This window comes from Pseudomyrmex gracilis, unplaced genomic scaffold (assembly GCF_002006095.1).
Source record: "Pseudomyrmex gracilis isolate BER0280 unplaced genomic scaffold, ASM200609v1 scaffold_38, whole genome shotgun sequence".
NCBI classification, from domain to species: domain Eukaryota; kingdom Metazoa; phylum Arthropoda; class Insecta; order Hymenoptera; family Formicidae; genus Pseudomyrmex; species Pseudomyrmex gracilis.
In genome coordinates this window covers 702,331-717,210 of record NW_018020622.1, presented here as the reverse complement: position 1 = coordinate 717,210, position 14,880 = coordinate 702,331, and the positions used below count along the sequence as shown (strand labels likewise).

At 36.2% G+C, this 14,880-nt stretch overlaps 1 protein-coding gene across 1 annotated transcript in view; it reads right to left on the bottom strand.

The window, feature by feature from the left end:
- The window catches only part of LOC109852862, a 41,729-nt gene extending 29,804 nt beyond the window's left edge, over positions 1-11,925 (bottom strand). Inside the window, exon 1 of the mRNA XM_020424418.1 lies at positions 11,681-11,925. Within this exon, the coding sequence (XP_020280007.1) occupies positions 11,681-11,701 (21 nt within the window). The 5' untranslated portion in view covers positions 11,702-11,925. The remainder of the gene's footprint in view (positions 1-11,680) is intronic.
- Between the last annotated feature and the right edge of the window lie 2,955 nt (positions 11,926-14,880).

Here is a 14,880-nt window from a genome sequence, read left to right as displayed (position 1 = left end):
AACCGGAAATTGACAAGAGAAATGAGCATATTTGTAATGTATCGCTTTCTCTAACGCACACCATGTTAATCGTAAATTGTTATTCAAATGGAAAACGATACGCGATAACGTCGCTTGACAATCCCAATGATGTGGATACGCGGATGCAAATGATGGTTTTTGATTGCTCGCATTTGCATTATCAAATCGTAATTGTATGAAAGGATTTTTTTTTTATGCCACTTAAACATGTGCGCGGGAACGAGGAAACTATTTATAGAAATAAACGTGCAGCATTTACGGAAGATTAAGCTTTATTTTCGAACGTGCGTTCGGATAAAATACGAGCTTTACGTCTAATCGAAGCAGATATTGGTTTATTGCCGATTTAATTGGGTAATTAATTTCACGTTTTATGGGAACATGAATATGAATATAAATACGTGTGAATGTGTACGAGAGACGATATAATTTATGAATATTATGGTGTAAATGTGCGCCTAGAGCTCCATAATAAATTACGGAAGCTTTCTCGTCACCTGATAACGATCATATAATTTTCATATATAAGCTATTGATCTTTCCATTCATGAAACTACGTGATAATATCGGAAGATTAACGCGTTGGTTTTGGTTTTCCTCGTAGATTTTATTCTCTACATTAGATATAATTCTACATTAAAGTCTATTTATTTCACTTTTAACAGTAAGCGTAAAAGCTATTTTTTTTATAAGATATCGATCTTTATTTCAAATAAAATTTATGGCGAATATATAGATATAGTAAGTTAAAAAAATAGCAAAGTCACTCTGTCAAAAATTTGTTAATGAAATTAATTAATATATCTCACGTGTTCTGATTATTGTTTTAAATAATAACATAGATGTCACATTTTATAATGTATCTATCGTGTTATAAAATTTCAACGTTGAATCATTTGCGTAGAGAGTTTCCTAGAAGCGGGGGAGTGAAGCATTTGTTTAGAAAACGCGTGTGTGCGAAGTATTTTTGCGTTTCGGACACTGAAAATAATTTTTCCGGGTTTGCGCTTTTAAAAGCAATAAAACTGAAGAGACCGAAAGTAAGCGACTGGCGACAAAGCCAATGTAATAAAGCAAGGTCGCGTATCTCATCTCCCGGTCCTCATTGGTGCATAACATTCGCTATAATCCCGCAGCTCCGAGATTTATAATCGCGCGGAGCAAATGCGTGCAGGAATGTCCGACGTTCCTCGCACGAGAAAGAGAGAGAGAGAGAGAGAGAGAACAACTCGCTCGGCGCGTTACACATCGCTATGGTGACTTGAATTATTCATCTTGGAGCCGTTGCATTTTGTCGCCGGTGCTGTATCAAGCGTCTGTGGCATTAACCACAAGACGCTCCGCTATTTCGCGTAATGTTAGCAATTAAATTCTACGGAAGATTTAATGAGAATAATCGGTACCTTCACATTCGCGATAAAGAGAGAATCCGCGTATACGTATATCAACGCGTTGCAAGTCGATCGTTTCCGATCATCATCACTTCCGACATACGGATTGTTCGGGGGCGTGGAAACACGTAATATTGCATGTGCACACATTGGGTATTAAACGTTTGTTTATCTTTTCTGGGGCAAGAAGCTACGATAGATTAAATCAGCTCGAACCCGGCGCACGTGTAATTTACTTTAACTAGTCACGGAGACATCCAGTTTTCGGAGTAATGCCTCGGAGATTTATATCTTCGTGCTGCGCGTGACTATATGCACAGAAAGAAAGAGAGAGAGAGAGAGAGAGATTTGGTGAGGTAAAAGGCAGCGCAATGCATGCTCATGCATTGCCATCGAAGTGATTAATGCATTCGAGCAACGCGGGCCAGCGCACGACAAGAAGTACGAGGCATGGGTTGCCTGCACGTGCACCGCTGATTTTCTTCCTTTTATCTTCCCGAGAATCTCACTCGTGCTTCCAGTATATACGTGTGTATTATGATATATGTATGGCTGTACATGTGTGTGTATGCGTGTGTACGAAGTTCTGCATTGATATCTGATTTCGTGTGGCTTTCTTATGCGACGCTCTTTAAACGCGCGCTGTTGAGATCGCTTGATGTGACTCAAACAAACGATTTCAAATGGGAATTGACGCTATCGTTCATCAGCTCTAGCAGAAGCTAGAGTATTTTCGCCCACACCCGGAAGCTCGTAAAAAATAATTTATCGCTTGCAACTGCTAAAACCGCCGCTGCTTCTCGCGCTGAACATTAGCAGTGGTAATTGTTGTTACTTCTTTCGCTTGATTTTTAATTTGCTTTGACAATGAAAGAGAATCAATCAAACAATCAACAATATTGTAAATAAGTACAAGTTATATATTAAATTTTAAAATGTATCTCGACTGACAATTCAACACAAACTGTTTGCTGAGTTTTTAACTTCGCTCTGAAATTGAATATTCTTAGAAGATTAAGACGGATACACTTTTTATTGTACTTGTACTTGAAAACCGCGAACCAAGGTTTGTGCCGCGCAAATTCGAAATGTATTTATTTTACGCGATTTTATGTGCGTGAGATAAGAACAGAGAGGAAAAAACAGATATACGCCGTATAGATCGGAAGATCATACACTCGGTTGAGTAGTCGTCAAGTGACATTTGTACAGCCGGTTATAGTCGTTTCGCAGTTCATAAAACGTATAATTTGATACGTATTGTATCGGCATTAACAGGTATAAGAAACGTTAATGAACCATTTATATCCACGCTTATCTTAAGCGCTACTGTTTAATATCTTATAACATACTGCCACCGGGTGTTTACATAATGTTACGATCTGCGACTTGGCGATCTGTGTCCCTACAACGCGACACGCGTTCTATATTTGACACACATCATATTCTTATGTTATAAATTTTATATATTTCTTACACATGAATACACAAGAATAAAAGTTATGTTCTTATATTCAAAGCGCAATATATCTATAGCATTTTTAATATTTAAAATACTACTGATCGCGTGTACGTAGACAAAACACATTATACTCGTTATTGTTGTATGAGACATAAACTCGCGCGCTTTCAAAATTTTACGAAGGAAAAAGACGAGAGATAGATCGAACGAACAATTTTTGTTATTAGCTATTTAATTGAGTTCAGTCTCTTATCCTGCGATATATATTCTAGGGGTAGAGACACCAGCTCTCTCTGTCTCTTTCTTTCTCTCTTTTTCTCTCTCTCTTTCTCTCTCTCTCTGTCAAAATGGGAGCTGTAATATGCAGCCGGCGGCAATCTCAAAATTACGGAAGAAGTGGCGCGTAAATCCCACTATCGTAATATTTTTTATAACTGATAAATCTTTTATCTTGCTTTTAGATTTAAATTTTATTATTTTACGTAGTGCAAACAAGAAACATTTATATTGCTTTTACACGATTTTATCTGTCTCGCAGAGCATAATCAACGGAATAAAACAGTTTAAATTTAACTGTTTTCTTTTTTTATTTAGTTTTTTATTTATTTAACTGTTTTCTCTTTTTTTTATTCTTTCTCTTCTTTTTTAATCCAAGTGTAAATAATCTTAGATTATCCAAAACAATGTGACGCTTGCAAGTACTTTTCGTGCACATTATAATTTCTCTTGAATTTGTTTGAAGAATTTGTACTAACATATAATTGGCATTGATCGAATGCTATCTTTGTATTAATTTTAGACGCATCATCTTCTTAGAGTGCCGACTGGCAAAGTGAGAGGAGTGCAAACGTAATTTTATGCTCTTAGCAAATTCTGGCGCCCATGCATTTTCTGAAACGTCGACACGTTTACGAGGGTGAGCATCCGACGGCAAAAGCGTGCGTGCTATAACTGTGCATCTATAAATAAACGATGAAATGCAGCAAACGCGCGGCTTTAATTGGAAGGTCTGGACGCACGCAATGTTCGTTACTATGGGGTTTTACTTAGGAATGCAATTAAAATAATCACATCGAATAAGAACGAACGCGCATCTTGTTGTTCTCGAAGATAGCGACATTATGTTCGTTTATTGAAAATTTTTAGACATAAATAAACACATTCAAAGATGACTCATTGAAAACGTCTCGCGATTCACTTATTAATTATAATTCCAAATCCATTATTCATGAAATTAAACTAAAAGCTTGAACGAACTAAGATCTTTGATAGAGCCTCGAAAAACAGCAAAATGCGATCGAGAATTTTTTAAGTGCATGAGAACGATTAACATATCGATGACTTGATATAAAAAAAACGAAAACGAAATAGCGTAAAATAAAACGCGAGGAGGCAATAAAGATTTAAAAAGAACGAGAAAAAATTAATTGTCTAAATTAGTTTAGTGTGGTAAAAAAGAAAGAGAAAAGTGAGCATCGTCCGACCGTCTCGATTGCCACCCTATCGCAGGAATCGCATCGTGATGCACAAGCTACTACATGTCAATAGATTCACGTTTCGTGTTTGTTGCGTGCGCGCCCATGTACGCGTACACTTCGGGGGATGACATTTGCGAGGGCCGGTTAGTGTTTGAGCTCGTATCGCAAACTCATGACGGTCGGGGAGGCAAAAGCGGAGATCAACCGTGCGCGAGATAAAGGGAGAAAACCTATATAGAGAACAGAGAGAGAACCCAAGAGAATATCGAAAGAGGAAAGGGGAAGTGCAGTGGCGTCGAAACCAATCATTGATAAAATCGCTTTTATCCCTGCGATCAGTAAGATCGTGCAGTCTCATATAACGTAACACGAATTGAATTTTTCTCTCACGATTAAGGGGATGTTACATATGGCGACTTATGTGAATTGAAAATATAAGAATAACACAACTTTTTCAAAGATATTTTAATAGCTAAATCAACTTTTTTTTCAATAAATGTATTTATAAACAAAATAGTTGTACATTTCTTAATAACAATTCATCTTTGAGTGTGTTTTTTACGAAAGATATTTTTGACGCCACTGGCGCCAATGAAATGACAAGCTAGGAGTTCATGTAACCTAGAGAGTGAAGTATATAAGAGAGGGAATGAGCGAGATAGGTAACGCGCGTGCAAACTGGGAGAGCCAGAGAGGCGGACATAGAATGCGGCGAGAGAGGCAGAAATTGAGGGTCGCACCCGTTCCCTGTGGCCGTCGTCAATCAGAATTCCGCGAATTAGCGTTAACGGGCCGTTATTGCCGCGTCCATTTGGCTAGTGTACAGTTTGGGTCGTGGATATGAGCCCATAGATTCCCCATATTCTACGCCGTATGGGGCGATGGTGCTGCCGCGCATAGCCCACCGGAATCCGGTTAGTTACTGCCACGCGTTATGGACCGCGCCGCTGCGCCTTTCTCTCTCTTTCCCCCACGGTGACCTATCACCCTCTCCGTTTCTCCACCTATCTTTCTCCCTCCGCGGCCGTGGAAAGCTCCACCCCAGCGACGGATACACGCGAATGGCCGCGGTCTCTCTACCAACGGCTCTATGCATCTATCGATACCTATTTACCTGTTCGCGCAGGAACAACGCGATTCCTATTCCTTCAGATAAATGCTCGACTATAAGGATAAAAGTAAATGAAGATGAATGAAAACTCTTGCAAACCAACGTAAAAGAGTTGAAAAGTAGGCGGTATCTACATCAAATGGCCAAAGTAATGATAATTACATTACGCTTTAATGATCTATTTTTGCGCGACACGAACAATGATGTGATTGGTGCCACGGAGATTGAAGAAACTCTCACTTCGCTCATTTCTCTATCATACTAATTATATTATACAGGGTGTCCCAGAATTGGTGTAACATCTCTCGTGAACAAATAGAAGGAGTAAAACTGAGTCAAAATGTCCTATATCATTTTGCTAGATTCGCAATAGTTACCGAGATCTTAATTAACAAAGATCAGCGAATAAGCATGCATCGGGCTGTCTTACGCGCGCAAGACAGCCCAGTGCGCTTCGCGCGCTAACGGTGTTACCTATAGCGACATATGGGAGGAGCTAATATAACAGCATATACTATAACATATACATATTAAAATGTAATTGTGCGAAGCGCGCCGGGCTGTCCTACGCGCGTAAGACAGTCCGATGCACGCTTATTCGCGGATTTTTGTTAATTAAGATCTCGGTAACTATTGCGAATCTAGCAAAATGATATAGGACTTATCGACTCAGTTTTACTCCTTCTACCTGTCTACGAGAGATGTTACACCAATTCTGGGACACCCTGTATAATAAATTTCAATTTTTTCTTTCTTATTAATGTAAAACGCGTCAGTTAAGCAATGTCACAGCAAACTATTTAAAATCTATGTAAATTCCAGATTTTGTGTAAAACAATCAGGAAAAAAAAACATTTTTTTACCGTTTACCTTTATTAACTTACTAACGGTAACAGGAATATTCAGCCACATTCCGTTGCGCGGGTATGATAATCATAAGTGATCACAGTCTTGTGTAAAGCTTTATACGGCAAGTAATCCTAGCCACCGATAATTCCCGTCACGTTTCCGAGCTTGATATGTCTCGTACGTCGGTTTTGCGCAGATGTCTCAATCTGATGACAGAACGGCGTGACAGTTTCACGAGATTTACGATAACGTTTTGAATGGAAAAACACCGCGTCATGTGTTATTAACCTTTCTTGTGCAAAAAAATAACAAAACTAGAATTACTTTTGTTTTTATCAACTAGCAAATATAAACAATTAAAACACAGCTTTTAAGAAATTGACTTTTTAGCTGATTACAGCAATTTTCTTTTACAGTATTTGCAATATTTCCTACTTCTATTTAAAGTATGATACCTGCGAAAGAGAACGTCGCGTCCGTGTTGACGTGTACACGATAAATATACAGACACACATATGCAATATACACATATTTTTAGACTTACTCTCTGCACCACATAACAAAGCACCACTGCAAAAAAACTACTGTTGTTTCGTGATAAACTTGTTTCGAGAATTGTCAAGATTCAAGAAAACACTCTCTTCAAAATAGCATGTCTACGAACAGAATATCAGAACGAGAGCACGCGGTTTGAGACAGTCTAGTCCTCATATTATCAATGATGCACCGTCGCTTTAAAGCAGAAACTTCTTTTACGCGATAAAAAAAACGTCCAACTTGAGCGAGACTCGCCGACGAAATTGAAAAAAAAAAAAAAAAAGAAAAATAGAGAGGGTGCGAAAAAAACTTCGAAAGGTCGTGCGTGCATCCTTCTTTCTATCATCAATATAACCACAAAAAAGATCTTTGAAAATAAACTATTAATAAATTTACGAAATAGTAAAGAATTCTCTCATTTTTCAAGGATGGCTGTTAAAACTTCGCGAGGGAAAAGCTACTTCCTTCAATAGTGCGGTTTTCTTCACAGTGTCCTGCGTCGGATTTAAAAAATACAGAGGGTCACAAGTCTTTCGAGAGTTGTTAAGAAGGGATCTTTAGTATTGAACGGGGTGACAGCGCAACAAGTTTATGACAGCCCAAAAAGGGTCAGTCACGGTTAAAAACGGCAGAGTAAAACAGTAAATTTGTAAGTTTGTCACTAACGCCTCACTTGTTGAAATAATTAAGTCTTAATTTCCGACTCTTGACAAACATTTTAAATATTAGATAATTTTAAAAAATGTTATAATTTTTCTCTTTATGAAAAAAAAACATTTGTGTATGTTTAATACATTATAATTATGTGTACACGTATATAAATCTATACTCGTAATATATATATATATATCTTATTATATTTTATTATATATAATATAAAATATAATTTATTGTACAGAGATTTAGAAACAAATTTGTTTTACATACAATGCAATTAAAGTTTGACATTCTATTAAAAATTGCATATTTCATAAAGTTCTTAAAACAATTTTGCGCGTATTAATACAAAATAAATAATATTTAAAAATTGTAGAATATTAAAAAAATACTATGTTTGTTTGCGAGTGAACTAAAACAAAATGTTAGAAACCGCGTCTGAAAATGCTTGAAAGCTGGATTACAAATTGAGACGGCAAATGAATAATAAAATTATTTGTGAGCAACTACAAATTAAAAATGATGCGAATCATGTTTTGTTAACTTACCGGGACAGAAATCGGTCTCTGGGTCCGTCGGATACACCACTCGTATAAACTTAGCAAAATGTTCTGTGCCAAGTGCGACCTCTCGTAAACCCCACAATTTCTTGCCTTAGGTCGTTTGAGTTTTTGCTCTCATCCTTTTCTAAACATCCTTTTTCCAAGGACAACGTTCGATTGTGGGTTGAGCTTGAAGAGTTAGTTGAGTTATATACCAAGTCAGTTTGCTTTCAACCTACGCGAATGTAACATTATCGGTAGATGTGCTTTTTGAAAATATTTTATTTATTTTAATATAACTCGTGCGCGCGCGCGCGTGTGTATGTGTATGTGTATTAATCGTGTTTTCATTAGTGAAACAGTAATTAGAAAGATATAATGATTTGTTTAAATAAGGTTGTGTGTGTGTGTTTTTATTTTAGTTTTACTGGTGGAATGCAGACATACAATAATAAGTTACAATACAATAATAAGTCACTGGTAACTCGCAGGTAAGAAATAACAAAAGAGATATGCGTGTGTATTTAAATTTTAACTTTCGATAAATTAGAAAGTTGTAATATGATTTATATCATATCTTGATATTTTCAATGTTAGCTTCAAAAGTTTATATATATATTTGTTAGTTTTTTTTATAACAATACACGCTGTGAGAATCAAAACGCAAAACATCTTGCGTTCTGAAGTATTTATAGATTTGTCACACATTCTTGTCTGGGTTATAAGATAAACAGCTGTTAAGTAAGGAGTATACGAGGTTGTTCAGCAATCGAGAACACAAAACAAGTCATTTAATTTATACGTCATGGATAAGCGACAACGGTCTGTGGAATGTTTCACAATAACATTTAGGTAAAACAATTCACACACAAACGCAAGATGTTTTCAACATTCTGTGTGCAAAAGTGTTTTGTAATTTATAAATATTATTTTAGTTTACCGTTTAACAACCTCGTTTTAGTATTCATTCGATACTGATAAGCAGAAAGTAAAAACCGATAAATTATCAATAAAATTAGCTCACTATTTTGTTGATATTTTGTCGAGAATTCATAGTCTAGATAAATAAATTAAATCAACTCGTTCCGTTATACGCACCGCGTGGCGGAAATTATACGTAAAACGCACTTTTTATGTGACTAACATCTTGTAGATAGCACGGTAAGATTGTCGATGTTGGGGTAGGTCGAGAACTCGTTGCCATATCAATATACCTAAGTGAAATGATACGAGGCAGCCGTAAAGTCCGACAGTAATGACGCATTAGGGGGTTGCCGGGCCGATTTAGCCAGCTATCAAACAAAAGGCAACTTTTACTGGATTCGCGCGTCGAGCGCGCGCGCGCGCGCGCGCGGTTTAAGAGGTTCGGTTGGGAGAGAGCGTGCCGGCCACTTATACCTGACGTTTTATGCGTTTTATAGGCGCGACGTGCGTTTCGTGTGCCAAACAGCGCATAAAAGTGCAACCAGATTGGCCGTTCTCGTCGTTACCACGTCACGGATTATTCGCGATGTTTCGCGCCGCGAAATCGAGTCCGCCTGTTAGCTCGAAGTTATCTGCTAGCACACCTTCCGAGAAAAAACTGCCGGCTGCATTCTCCTTTTTGTTAATAAATGCAAACGCGTATGTTAAAATACAATTCAGAATAAACGTTTTTTCTTACATTATAGTAATTACCTTAAATTTGATTTCTATCTTACTTCATACATTTCTATCTTTAAATTTTTATCTCTTTCTTTCTCATTTACTCTTTTAATTACCGTAATAATAAAGAATAAAAATTGATTCGAAAGTAGTTTCATAGTTTACAATTTCAAAATTTTTTCTATAAAATATATATTGTTACCTTTATACTTGAGAAGGCGTATTTATGCATCTTTAAATCTTAAAAGCTTTTTCCAGAATAAGTTTAGTACAGCGCATCGTTATACTTAATCATAGTTTTATGGTTATTGCAATCGTTTTTCTTGAGTTTTCCCTTACAAGCAATATAAATACATGAAAAAAAATGTTATTGTTTCGTGAAATACGATATACAATTTTGTGTAGTTATTATATTCATTCCCGAAGTATTGATCGAGTATTATTTACAAGCTTAATGGTACCGCGCGTCAGTTGTGATACGAGGAAAGGGAAAGAGGAAGACAGAAGGGAGAAGACCGGGGTAGATAGAAGATAGGATTGATGAGATCAATATGCAGTAAGTCTGAGCACGCTGTGTTCGGAGTTAATGGCAGAGGCGCGTTGTGGAGAAGCTTTAACGTCCCGCTAGGTGTGAAATATTTTATTATCGACATCACTTTCCATTATATTTAAATTGACATTTTTGCAAACAATAAACAACGCTTAGAAGATATTTGTTTACGTACTTGTTAACTATTTTGCTTCACTTCTGCAAATCATTTTTTCTTTGTGATTGTGTTTTACTTTGTTTAAATACGTTTATTTCAATAATATATATTTAATTCAATAATATATATTTAATCTCACTGTCTTTTTTCAAAAATAAAAAACAAAGATAAAAAACACTAAGTGACAGAAGGTTAAATCAATGTTAAGTCGAGTTATAAGAAATAGCACAAGTACGCATAATTAATGCTCAAAATAATAAAATAATTAGTTAGTCATGAATATGGCAGCCATTACTTGTTCCTTCTTTAATGTTTATCAATTATCTGATACGCATATCGAATCAATCCACTTCGTAATAAAACCACCATATATTTAATTTGCAAACCTGTTAGTCGCGGTGGGATAAATTAACGAACATTGGAATTCTATCAGCGGCATAATAAATGATCGCGTTATCGAACATATACACGGCATTAGTCTGTCCCGACGTAGGTGAAAGCGAAATAATTAACCAACGAGGTTTTTAACTCGTTGCACATCGTTAAACGAGCTATTAATACATTTGCAAAATATTTGCTGCGAACAAAGTATATGTTCTTATTCGTATTATGAAAGTGGCGTTGCGCTATTAGTATTGAAATTTACGATGCATTGTTGTGTAATATTTTTAAGAGCTAATGAAATCTTGAGTTATAATGTTTCGTATTTTACTTAGTATATTTATTTGAAAAAATACTACGCAAACTACATGAAGCATGTCGCATTAAACTTACAAACGTATTATCTGTACATGTTAATGCAAAAAATTAAAAGAAACTACAATTTAAAAAGATATAAAATTGACTGTGCATACATATCGGAAATTGCTTGAAGCAGACCGATTGTTAAGTAGCCAGAACGTGCTTTAGATTCGGATCGCGCCATTAGTATCGCACTTCGATGAGAATCGGTTGGCGGCACGTGTCAAAGGATGAACGAAGTAGACGAAGAAGCAAAAGAAGAAAACGAAAGGAAAGAAGAAAACGAAGGGAAAGAAGAAAACAACCATGCCACCGAAGAAGGAGAAGAAATTCAGTGGCGCTGAGATACGCAGGCGCGGAACGCGACGGAGTAACGAGAAGCGTGTATGTGAACGAGAGAGAACGATATGAGCAACCAAGATGGCCGGATTCACTTCCCCGGCTTCTCTCACTCGGGATAGGAAGGCCCGCATCGACGAAAACCAGCTTCGTACCGCCAAACAGAGCACTCACACAACCACGTAACTCGTCCACACTTACCACAAATGTTCTGAAAGCCATCAGGCTTCCTTCCGCTGCCCTCGCTTCGAGTCCTCAACGGCGCGCTTGTTAATGGCTTGACTTTTCGGTGATTCCGACTTTGCGACGCGCACGAATTTCAAAATTGTCGTCACTACCGTTCGCGTTCTCGTACTTTCGCGTTGATTTTCTTTGTGACACGCACGCTATAATATGTCGTACTTTCGTTCGAAATGCTTGCAATACTACATTGCTCCGTAGCGTCGAGAGACGGCTAGCCCCAGAGAGATGTATGGGGGATATAAGCGAGTTGAGTCTCGGAATAGGGGAGATATGTAGAGGGGCATCGTGCGGCTGATTTTTGGCGGATAGTCTTTCGTTAAAATCATGACTGAATTTATATTATTCATGTCATGATTTTCACTCTTATGAGTGTTTTGATATTTCAGTATTTTATTGTTTTATATAAAAATAAAAAAATATTGACTATTTGTGCGCGCGCGCGTTATGCTAAGAGTTGTAGATATTTTACTTTAAATTCATGTAAATGTCTTACGAATAATTTTAATAAAAACGAGAAATCACACGCACATACAAATCGACAAATTCGTCAAGTATGTAGGACAATATCGATTGCTTGAGGTAATAACTTAGCGCGCGCTCGTAAAAATACGGAAGAAACATTTATAAATCGCGCATCGGCAGAAAAAATTGTCATGGTTGGATATTACTCGAAAGATGCAGGAAGGCGGACAGAAGAAACACAGCCCACAACGGAGAGAAAGAGAGATAAAAGAGAAGCGACGAGAGGCTGTGATACGAGGACCGCACGCGCATGATGGAGGGAGTATCACCAAGATGGCTGCCACGCAAGCAGCGGCATCCACATCGCGTGCCGCGACTACTACGTCGAGTCAAGCGTTTCTGAAAGTGACAGTGTACATTGCGTCATGGTGTTTATTTTTTGCATAGAAAATCTATTTTGATCTTAAAAATATCTCAAAATGTATTTATGAGTTTAAAAAATTGAGATTTTAGTTGACGTAAAGCACGACCACGCCCAAACTGTGGGCGGCCATCTTGTGTATCAGTTGAGCGCAGTGCATCATGGTAACCAGTGATGCAACCCTAGCAACAACGTTCACTTTACCAACTTTACCGTCAGGTATTTTCTGCATATCTGTTTATTGATACTTCTAAAAACTAAATTTAAATTTTCTATCTCTACAATTCTTCTTTTTGATGATAAATAATGTTTACGTGTATATCTAAAATTACCTTAATGTAAGTGCACATAAAATAGATATTATGGAAATACTTTCTATTTTCTTAGACACATATAATTATAATTAATAAATGATTAATTTTTTTTGTATAATTAATAATAAGAACATGCTGGTTTTATGCTGATATCAGCACTTTAAATTTTAGCAAAACAATCGATCTTATTATCAAAATTGTTATTATTAAAAATCTAAAACAATTTGAGACACAATATATTTTTTTCTTTTTTAATTTATACTTATTATATATTTATTGTTTGCGTATAGTTTTTCCAGAGTTTCTAGAAAAACATTATACGTATACAAACGTTATATTATATTTATAATGTATAAAGTAACGTTATATTTATAATGTATAAAGTAAAAACTATATTACAATACATATAAAACTGAAATTTATAATAAAAGAAGAACCGATTACTTTTCACCGTTCTCACTAAAAACCGTTGATATTATCGCGTTTTAACAGATCACAAAACGTATCCACTTACACTTCATTGCCTAACACACCGAGTACTTTAGCTCGAGTTTCACGGTACGTTTCAACATCGCACACGTTATATAAACACGGTATATATATATCAGATAAATGTTTTCTCTCCTTTCGTAGCCTTTGCCGTATTTGCTTACAAGTAGCGAAATGAGTATTCTCAGATTTTTGATAAGCTTGTCAGCAAAACCAAAATTAAATTATAAACTTAACTGTCGGGGAGAGAGTGTGTGTGGTTTCTGCGTATAAGAATTTTTTAGCATAAAATATTAAAATCACCATCTAGAATTATTTTATTGAGAAAAAAACAATATAATAGATCTACATATTAATGAGAGTCTATAAAGAAATAAACAAGGGTTAGGAAGTCTAAACTAATCTGTAAAGTTGTTTGTAATGCTTTTTCGTGAAAGACCAGTAAAAAAAAAAAAGAAGAAACATCGTGAGACGAATACAATAACAGCGACTTAGGCGGAGTTTCGAAATATTCGAGGAGAAGAAATTTATATCACGAAGAATGAGCCAACAAGAGCGAACGTGGAGAGAAACAAAGAAATAATTACTGTATAGTGAAGAAAACGTGGCGTGCTAAGAAAAAAGGAATCATTCAACAAAAAAGTAGAGAAAGAAAGTGTATACGTTTATCAGTCTGAGATAAAAATAGAAGGCTACAAATGACGCTGGAACAGAGAAAGAAGAGAATGTGTGCGAAGAAAAAAGAAGAATAAATACGAAAAAAAAAGAAAAGAGAAATAAAAGGAAACGTTAATATATCGCGCCTAAAATAAAAATAATAATCAGTAGAAATTTTAAATTTTTTAAAATTTTCTTTTTCTTTAAATATTGAGAAAAAACAAAATATATAATAAAATATTATTAAAAGTAACAACAGTATAATAATAACATATTTATAAATAAAAAGAGAAAAAAAAGAGAAGAGAAAAAAATAATTGGGTATATAAAAATATTTAAAATGTAAGTGAGAAAAAGAGGACATGATAATTAAACCAAGATTGTACAGTAAAAAAAGAGAAAGATGAGAGAGAAATCACGTTCTCATTGGTTTCCCGCGTAGCTCGTAGCTGTCATTCTCTTCCTGACTTGGTCCACTCGGCACTTCTTTAGAGCGTGCGCATTCCCGGGATCTTTTCGTGGCCCCGATGAACCCGCGTGATGAAAAGCTCACCAGCCCACGTACAGAGTCACTTTTATACTCCGTACCCCTATGACCCTGTCCAAGCCTACGCGCAGGATATCTAGGACTAATCCACGACTTCTGTTTCGCGATCTTATCTGCCTCTATTGTTTCTACGCTACAACGTTTCGCATCTTACATAAACTTGGTCGAGAGAAGTCACGTACATAACTCACCGTAAAAATTTGTACATATATACCCCATCTCTCCGTCAGATGTTACGTAACAAGAAGCATATTTTCGATTGTTGATA